Source organism: Miniopterus schreibersii (genome assembly GCF_964146895.1).
Source record: "Miniopterus schreibersii genome assembly, chromosome: 18".
NCBI classification, from domain to species: Eukaryota; Metazoa; Chordata; class Mammalia; order Chiroptera; family Miniopteridae; genus Miniopterus; species Miniopterus schreibersii.
In genome coordinates, this window is record NC_138121.1 from 2045333 (window position 1) to 2053428 (window position 8096).

The 8096-nt window shown below is 60.5% G+C and overlaps 1 protein-coding gene across 1 annotated transcript; it reads left to right on the forward strand.

Moving 5' to 3' along the window:
• Positions 1-49: 49 nt before the first annotated feature.
• OSCAR (osteoclast associated Ig-like receptor) lies at positions 50-7827 on the forward strand. Its single transcript, XM_081118317.1, has 5 exons — positions 50-1030; positions 1614-1646; positions 4838-5665; positions 6135-6416; positions 7269-7827. Exons 1-5 carry the CDS (start codon positions 625-627, stop codon positions 7397-7399), a joined length of 1680 nt encoding a protein of 559 aa, XP_080974443.1. The 5' UTR covers positions 50-624; the 3' UTR covers positions 7400-7827.
• The last annotated feature ends 269 nt before the right edge of the window (positions 7828-8096 follow it).

The window sequence follows — 8096 nt, forward strand, 5'->3', positions numbered from 1 at the left end:
TGAGTTTGCGCGTGCGCACTGGCGCAGCGTAGGGCTGCGAGGCCGCGGAGCACCCTGGGGGTTGCGGTCCCTCCGCCCGGCGCAGAGCCGGGGGCGGCGGCGGCGGCGGGACGGGAGGCCGCCCGCCGGCTGGAGCGCGAGCCCGTGTCGGCTCGCCTGCCGCCACCCTCTGTCCTCTCTCAGCCTAGAAATCGCTCTAGAGGAGCAGCTTCCCCCCGGCCTCCTGCTGCAGCTCACCTAAGGCGAAAGGCAATAGTCCTCCCCTCATGGTTTACCTACAAAGGCCCATTTTGCAGACGGGGAAACCAAGGCTGGGGGGGGACGGATGGCTGAGCTCAAAGTCGGCGCGTCCAGAAGCCCGACTCTCACCGCAGGCGGCCAGGCGCCTCCTGCGGACCTTCATCGGCGCGCACAGGACTGAGTTTAAATCTGACCCGGTGGGCAGCTGCCTCTCCCTCAGCCTGGGCGCTGCTGGAGGGCCGGCAGTAAGGGGCCTGGCGCCCCTCGTGCCCCGGAATCGCGCAGCGGGGTCTGGCACCCAGCAGGTGCTGTTCTTTTTTTTAATGTATCTTTATTGATTTCAGAGAGAGGAAAGGAGAGGGAGAGGGAGAGAGAGAAACACCAATGATGAGAGTCATTGATGGAGCCTGCAACCGGGCATGTGCCCTGGCCGGGAATCAGCCCCCGTCGCCTGGATCCCAGGTCGACGCTCAACCCCTGAGCCACGCCCGGCCGGGCAACGGGTGCTGTTATCAAAGTTTACTCGTGAGCACAAAGGGTGACGAGGGCCCAGCCCGTTTTCCCACGGCGCCCTGGGGTGCCGCAATCCTCCAGGGCCCCCACCTCGCTCCCCTCCCTCAGCCGGGCTCTGACTCTGCCTTTCTGATGTTGCCTCACTTCCTGGGAGGTGAGAGGTTCCCGTTGAGCCCCGGCTCCCTCCTGCTCCTGCTCCTGCCCCTGCTCCTGCTCCCGCTCCAGCCAGACCTGCCCACCATGGCCCTGGTGCTGATCCTCCAGCTGCTGACCCTCTGTGAGCTGCCCCACGCCCTCTCTCTGGGTCCCGGGCTGGGCCGGGGTACAGACCCCCACAGGACCAGGACGGTGGGGGGCAGGGGGCAGACCCCTGGGCCCTAAAGCAAGAGGACACAGGGGCCCCGGTTCCTGGGACAAGAGGAAGTTGAGGGCAGGGTCCGCCCGCCCTTGAGGCAGGAGAGGACTAGAGACCTGAACCCCTGGGGATCAGGAGTACAAAGCCCCAGATCCTGATGTGGGTGGGGAGGTGGGAGCCAGGACACCGGGGTCCCTGGGGAGGGGGGGTGCTGAGGCCCAGACCCCTGAATGCTCAGATTACTGTCTCCTGTAAAAGGTGGACCCCAGGGGCCTGAAGTCTTAGGTGCAGAGGCAAGAAGGTCCTGGGTCCAGACCTGTGGCTTCTTGAGTAGGTGGGGGTTGGACCTGTGGATTTATGGCTACCAGAGAGGAGGAAGTGTGGCCAAGGTTCCTGTTTCCTAGAGGACAGAGGGCCTGGGGACTTATATTCCTGGGTTGCCAATGACGGGGGACTGGGAGCAGTCTAGGGCTTCCATGAGACCATGCCCCCCAACCTTCTACAGGGCCTCTGGGTCACACAGACATTACCTCGAATGGTGAGTACACCCCCATCCGGTTCCCTGTATGTTGCTGACATCCCATTTCCAAACTACTCAGATTTTATTTCTGGTGTCCGCCCTCACCCCAGATTTCCTTATTTCCCTCATTCCGCCTCCTTTATTTCTTTCCTTCTCACTCCCTTTATCTTTCTTTTTATTTTTTAAAATTTTTTGTTGCCCTAGCCAGTTTGGCTCAGTGGTTAGAGTGTCGGCTGTCGGACTGAAGGGTCCTGGGTTCGATTCTGGTCAAGGGCATGTACCTCAGCTGCAGGCTTAATCCCTGGCCCCAGTCCAGGCGCGTGCGGGAGGCAACCAATTGATGTGTCTCTCTCACATCGATGTTTTTCTCTCTCTCTCTCGCTCCCTTCCTCTCTCTCTGAAAAAGCAATGGAAAAAATATCCTTAGGTGAGGGTTAAAAAATAAATTTGTTAATCTTCACAGGAGTTATGTTTTCCATTGACTCTTAGAGAGTGGAAGGGAGGAGGGGGGGAGAGAGAGAGGGGGAGAGAGGTGAGAGACACATTCATTGGTTGCTTCCTGCACACACTGGACCCTGCCAGGGATCAATCCTGCAACCCAGGTCCATGCGCCTGACTGGGAATCGAACCCGAGACCCTTAGTGCATGGGCGGATGCTCTAACCACTGAGCAACACTGGCCAAGGCTATAGGTGAGTAGTGAAGACCATGAACTTTGGAGCTAAAGAGACCTAAGCTGGAACCCCACCCACGTTCACCGTCTTAATCATTTATGAACTTGAACAAACCACTGCACCCTAAGACACAGTTTCCTTCTCTGTGAAATGGGCTGTTGTGAGGATTTAATAAAATCACACGTGTCAAACCCTTGGCTCAGAATGTGGCATAGCTCAGGGCTCAAGAGAGAGGATTTCTGCCAACACTAATGATTCCCTTACTTAGAAAGTAAGGTCCCCCACCCTGAAATAGCCCTGGGTTTCCTTCCAGATTTTCTGATAGTGAGATCTCTTCCTTTCTCTCAAACCTCCCCCCCCAACCACTACACTCCAACCTCAAATAAGAACCACCTAGAACACCATTAATGCCTATGCTATCAACTTACTTTAAATTACTACGCTTAAATGATAAAGCAAATATATATATGGCTTTGAAAAATCAATCATTACTGAAGGACATATAACAGCCTCTCTCTTCCCCTTGCTCCCCTCCTTAAATAACCCCTGAATCCTTACAAAAACTTTCCAGGCGTTCAAGCACACATACGTACTTATCTACTTCTTGGTTTTCTTGCCAAGGCAAACTTGATATTTCGTGACTCACCCTGTTATGCATCTTCCATCTTCCACTTTATAATCTCTCTTGGAGATATTTCCATGTCATTTAGCTGGCTTTACTTTTTTTTTTTTTTTTCCTTTTAAACTGCTGTCTAGCATGTGCCATTGTATGGTTGGATTCTAATTTACGGGCGCTCTTGATGTCCATTTGGTTGCTTTCAGTTCGCACCTCCTCACCAGCGCCGCAGGGAATGCCTCTGCGCGAGCTTTTGGCGCACGCTCGCGTGTGTATGCGTGTGTGTGTGTGTGCGTGCGTGCATGCGTGTGCGTGCGTGTGTGCGTGTCCACCTGGGTGCAGCGGTGGACCGACTGGCCACAGCCCTGTGCATCTGGATAGAAACTGACCAACCGCCTTCTCCACAGGCGCACTCAAGCCCGCATAAGTGCCTGTCACTACATCTCCACCCAAATGGAATAGTAATCATTGTTTTCATTTTGATGACTTGATAGTCAAAAATGTCTTACTGTTGTTTTAATTTTTTATTGATTTTGAGAGGGAGGGAGCGAGCAAGCGAGCGAGAGAGAAGCGCCGATCTGTTGTCCCACTTATGTACACAATCATTGGTTGATTCCTGTCTGTGCCCTGACTGGGGATCGAACCCAATACCTTGGTGTTATCGGGATGATGCTCTAACCAACTGTGCTATGGAGCCAGGGCCAGTTTTAATGTTTTTAATGATTACTGCTAAGGTTGAACAATCCTTCCCACCACCGCCAAGTATGTTTTGGTCAATTGTACTTCCTGTTCTGTGAATTGCCTAGTCACATGTTTTACCCAACTTTCACTGGGCTGGCCCTTGGATTTCTTTCTATACTCTTTTCTTTTGCTTGTGTGCGAACCCTCACCCAAGGATATTTTTTCTATTGATTTTTAGAGACAGTGGAAGGGAGGGAGGGAGAGGGAGAAACATCCATGTGAAAGAGACACATCGACTGGTTGCCTCCTGCACATACCCCAGCCGGGGCTGGCAATCGAAACCGCAACCCAGGTAGGTGCCTGTGATTGGGAATTGAACCCATGACCCTTCAGTGCATGGGCCGACGCTCTGACCACGGGGCACACTGCCAGGGCTCTTTCTGGACTCTTAATCTATGTGATTTATGAGTAAGTCATTTTGGCCAGTGCTGTCACTTATTTGTCTTTTCTCAGACACAACTTGAAAATGCTGATGAGGTTGAATTTACTAACCCTGTCCCTTCTGAATTTTTCATTTCACTTTAAGACAACCTTCTCTAACCCAAAACAAGTATGTTTTCCTATGTTTTCTTCTGATACTTTTATTGTTAAAAATACATGTAGGTCTTTAATTAATTGGGAATTTGTTTTGGGAAAGGGTATGTGGTAGAGATCCAACATCCCCTCCTCCACAAACAGACAGCAAGTTTGGCACCTACTGAAATATGTTGGATATGTTACAAATATTCTGGAGAGCAATGTAAAAAGCACAGATTTCTGGGGCCCACCTCCTTGACATGATGTTTTAAAACCACGCAGGAAAGCCTTCGCTGGTTTGGCTCGGTGGTTACAGCGTCAGCCCACGGACTGAAGGGTCTTGGGTTTGATTCCAGGAAAGGGCACGTACTTCAGCTGCAGTCTCGATGCAAACAATTGATGTGCCTCTCTCACATCCATGTCCCCCCCCACTGTCTCTGAAAAGCAATGGAGAAAATATCCTCTGGTGAGGATTCAAAATAAAAACTGTAGAGGAAAGCTTGGGAGTTGATGCCTCGCTCCTGTGGTTTGCAGCTAGTTTTGACAAGCCTGCTGGGGTCCAGTCCCTTTCTCTTTCACAGGGAGGAAACTGAGGCTGAGAAAGGGACAGTGGTGGTTCCAGGTGACTCTCCTCTCACCCCAGCTTCCCCTTCATGTCCTCAGGCACCCAGGAAGCCCAAGAACCCAGGCTGCCTGTTTATTCAGTCCCCTCGGTCACTTACCCCAAGCACCCCAAGCCCCTCAAGTCCCCCAAGCCCCTATCATCTTGGACCCAGCTGCTCAGGCAATTCCAGCCCAGTCCATCCATTTATTCAGTCCCCCCAACCTCACACCCCAAGTTCAGGCCACTCAAGCCCCTACCGCCCGAGCCCAGGTTATTCCAGCCCCTACCAGCTGGGCCCAGGCCATTCCAGCCCCTACCACCGGAGCCCAAGCCATTCCAGCCCCTACCACCCGAGCCCAGGCCATTCCAGCCCCTACCACCCGGGCTCAGGCCATTCCAGCCCCCACCACCCGAGCCCAGGCCATTCCAGCCCCTACCACCCGAGCCCAGGCCATTCCAGCCCCCACCACCCGAGCCCAGGCCATTCCAGCCCCCACCACCCGAGCCCAGGCCATTCCAGCCCCCACCACCCGAGCCCAGGCCATTCCAGCCCCTACCACCCGAGCCCAGGCCATCCATTTATTCAGTGCCCCCAGCCTCATACCCCAAGCCATCACTGGGGGCGCAGCCTGCCGCGGTTGTGACCCCGGGGATGAATGTGACCTTGACTTGCCGGGCGCCCCAGCCCTCCTGGCGGTTTGCACTCTTCAAGTCTGGCGAGCTCGCCCCCCTGCTCTACCAGGACGTGTTTGCGGAGCTGGCGGAGTTCTTCCTGCAGGAGGTGACTGAGGCCCAGGGGGGCAGTTATCAATGTCGCTACCGGAGCCCACGGTGGTCACCGGGTGCCTGGTCCCAACCCAGTGATGCCCTGGAACTGCTGGTGACAGGTGAGGTCCTGGGGGTGGGGGAGAAGGGACACAGGAGTGGGAGGAGGGAGGGAGTCAGGGAGGGAGGGGGAAGAGGGAAACATACAGACACTGGAGACAGACAGACAGACAGACAGACAGAGAGAGGTGTGATTCTCCACCAGGGGCGTTTGTGCGCGCCCCCCCCCAGTGATCTTTGGCGACAGCTGGAACCACGAGGCCAGAAATAAATGCTGAACAGCCCACAGTGCTCAGGACAGTCCCCCTCCCCCGACCCCACACCACAGAACGTCCCTAGGGCCGAGGCTGGGGAGCCCTGGGACAGACGCACAGACAGGGAGCGGAAACCGGGGGACACTGCCTCGGGTGCAGGAGAGCGGCGCGGCGGGGAGACAGAAGCAGAATTTTAGGCGCCAGCGCAGAGGGGAGGGACCTACGGGGGGCAGAGGCCCAGGCCGGCGCCCACCCAGGCCCCGTCCTTGCCCCGCAGACCAGCTGCCCCGCCCGTCGCTGGTGGCGCTGCCCGGGCCGGTGGTGGCGCCCGGGGACACCGTGCGCCTGCGCTGCGCCGGCCGCGTGCGGAACATGAGCTTCGCGCTGTACCGGGAGGGCGAGGCGCGCCCGCTGCAGTTCCGGGCCTCGCCGCAGGCCTGGGCCGACTTCCCGCTGCCCGGCGCGCGCGCCCCCGGCACCTACGCCTGCTACTACCACACGCCCTCCGCGCCCTACGTGCTGTCGCCGCGCAGCCAGACGCTGGTCATCCGCGCGGCCGGTGAGCCCAGCTGCGCCCCGCCCCGGGAGGCCGCCCCCCAGCTGCGCCCCGCCCCGCCCCGGGAGGCCGCCCCCCAGCTGCGCCCCGCCCCGCCCCGGGAGGCCGCCCCCCAGCTGTGCCCCGCCCCGCCCCGGGAGGCCGCCCCCCAGCTGCGCCCCGCCCCGCCCCGGGAGGCCGCCCCCCAGCTGCGCCCCGCCCCGCCCCGGGAGGCCGCCCCCCAGCTGCGTCCCGCCCCGCCCCGGGAGGCCGCCCCCCAGCTGCGTCCCGCCCCGCCCCGCCCCGCCCCGCCCCGGGAGGCCGCCCCCCAGCTGCGTCCCGCCCCGCCCCGCCCCGCCCCGCCCCGGGAGGCCGCCCCCCAGCTGCGCCCCGCCCCGCCCCGGGAGGCCGCCCCCCAGCTGTGCCCCGCCCCGCCCCGGGAGGCCGCCCCCCCAGCTGCGCCCCGCCCCGCCCCGGGAGGCCGCCCCCCAGCTGCGTCCCGCCCCGCCCCGCCCCGGGAGGCCGCCCCCCAGCTGCGCCCCGCCCCCGCCCCCGCCCCGGGAGGCCGCCCCCCAGCTGCGCCCCGCCCCCGCCCCGGGAGGCCGCCCCCCAGCTGCGCCCCGCCCCGCCCCGCCCCGCCCCGGGAGGCCGACCCCAGCTGTGCCCCGCCCCCGCCCCGGGAGGCCGCCCCCCAGCTGTGCCCCCCGCCCCAGGAGTCGAGGTCTCCTGCTCCTGCGCCCCCCTCACCGGCCCCCCTGAACTTGGAGGGAATTGGGTCCCCAATTTCCCCTGGAGGTCAGAGGCCGGGAGCGCGGGGCCGAGCCCGGGGTGGGCTGCTGACGGCCTGTCTCCCTCGCCGGCTCCTCGGCTCCCCAGGCTCCGACCGCTTGGACTACACCAAGGGCAACCTGGTGCGCCTGGCGCTGGCTGGCCTGGTCCTCGCCTCCCTGGCCGCGCTGGTCGGCCTGGAGTGGCGCAGCTGGCGTCGCGCCCCTGCTAGCGCCTGACCCAGCCCAGACGACCGGACCTCGACGCCCGCAGCGCGAGAAGCCCTCCCGGAGAGGCAGGGGAGCAGCGGCCCGGCCCCCGGGAGCCTCGCGCCCGCCCTCCCGGCTGAGCCCGGCGCCCCGAGTAACCCTTGTCCCGCGCGCTGCATCTCCCCCTCGGTCATCACTCCGAGGACCTCCCAGATCTGGGGGCAGCGAGGTCAGTGGCTAGAAGGCCTGGGCTCGAGTCCCAGGGGTGCTGCTCGCCCACTGGGTGCTGTGAGCAGAGTGACCTTCCCTGAGCCTCGCTTGCCTTGGCTGTAAAATGGGCGCACTGCTAACAGTCGCCTCACGGGGTTTCTGTAGGGTGAACTGGAGGCATTTCAAGCAGTGACTGGCGGGTAGTAAGTGCTCAATAAATGTTAGCTGCTCCGCCACGCGGATTTCTATCAGGGTCTCGGGGCCTGAAGGCAGCTCTAGTCTTTTCCCACGGCGCGCGCTCCAGCTCACCTTTTACGCAACTCGCTGATGTCGTTCCCTTCGTGACACCATCCCACCTGGGCCCCAAGCAAACCCCTCGTAGACCTAGTAGACCTGGTGGGACGTCTCCCCTGATGCCAGCTTCATTTGCACCGTCCGGGCTGTTGAAGCGCGCGCGTTGCCGTGGGAAGGGCAAGGGGCGCGCAGCAGGGCCTGGACCTGGGCGCAGCGAGTCGCA

Bases quoted from the DNA above. Each gene is read 5' to 3' on its own strand.
- OSCAR (XM_081118317.1), top strand. From the start codon at position 625: ATGATGAGAGTCATTGATGGAGCCTGCAACCGGGCATGTGCCCTGGCC. The intron at 1,647-4,837 runs GTGAGTACACCC...TCATGTCCTCAG, and splicing joins CACAGACATTACCTCGAATG to GCACCCAGGAAGCCCAAGAA. The intron at 5,666-6,134 runs GTGAGGTCCTGG...CTTGCCCCGCAG, and splicing joins CCTGGAACTGCTGGTGACAG to ACCAGCTGCCCCGCCCGTCG.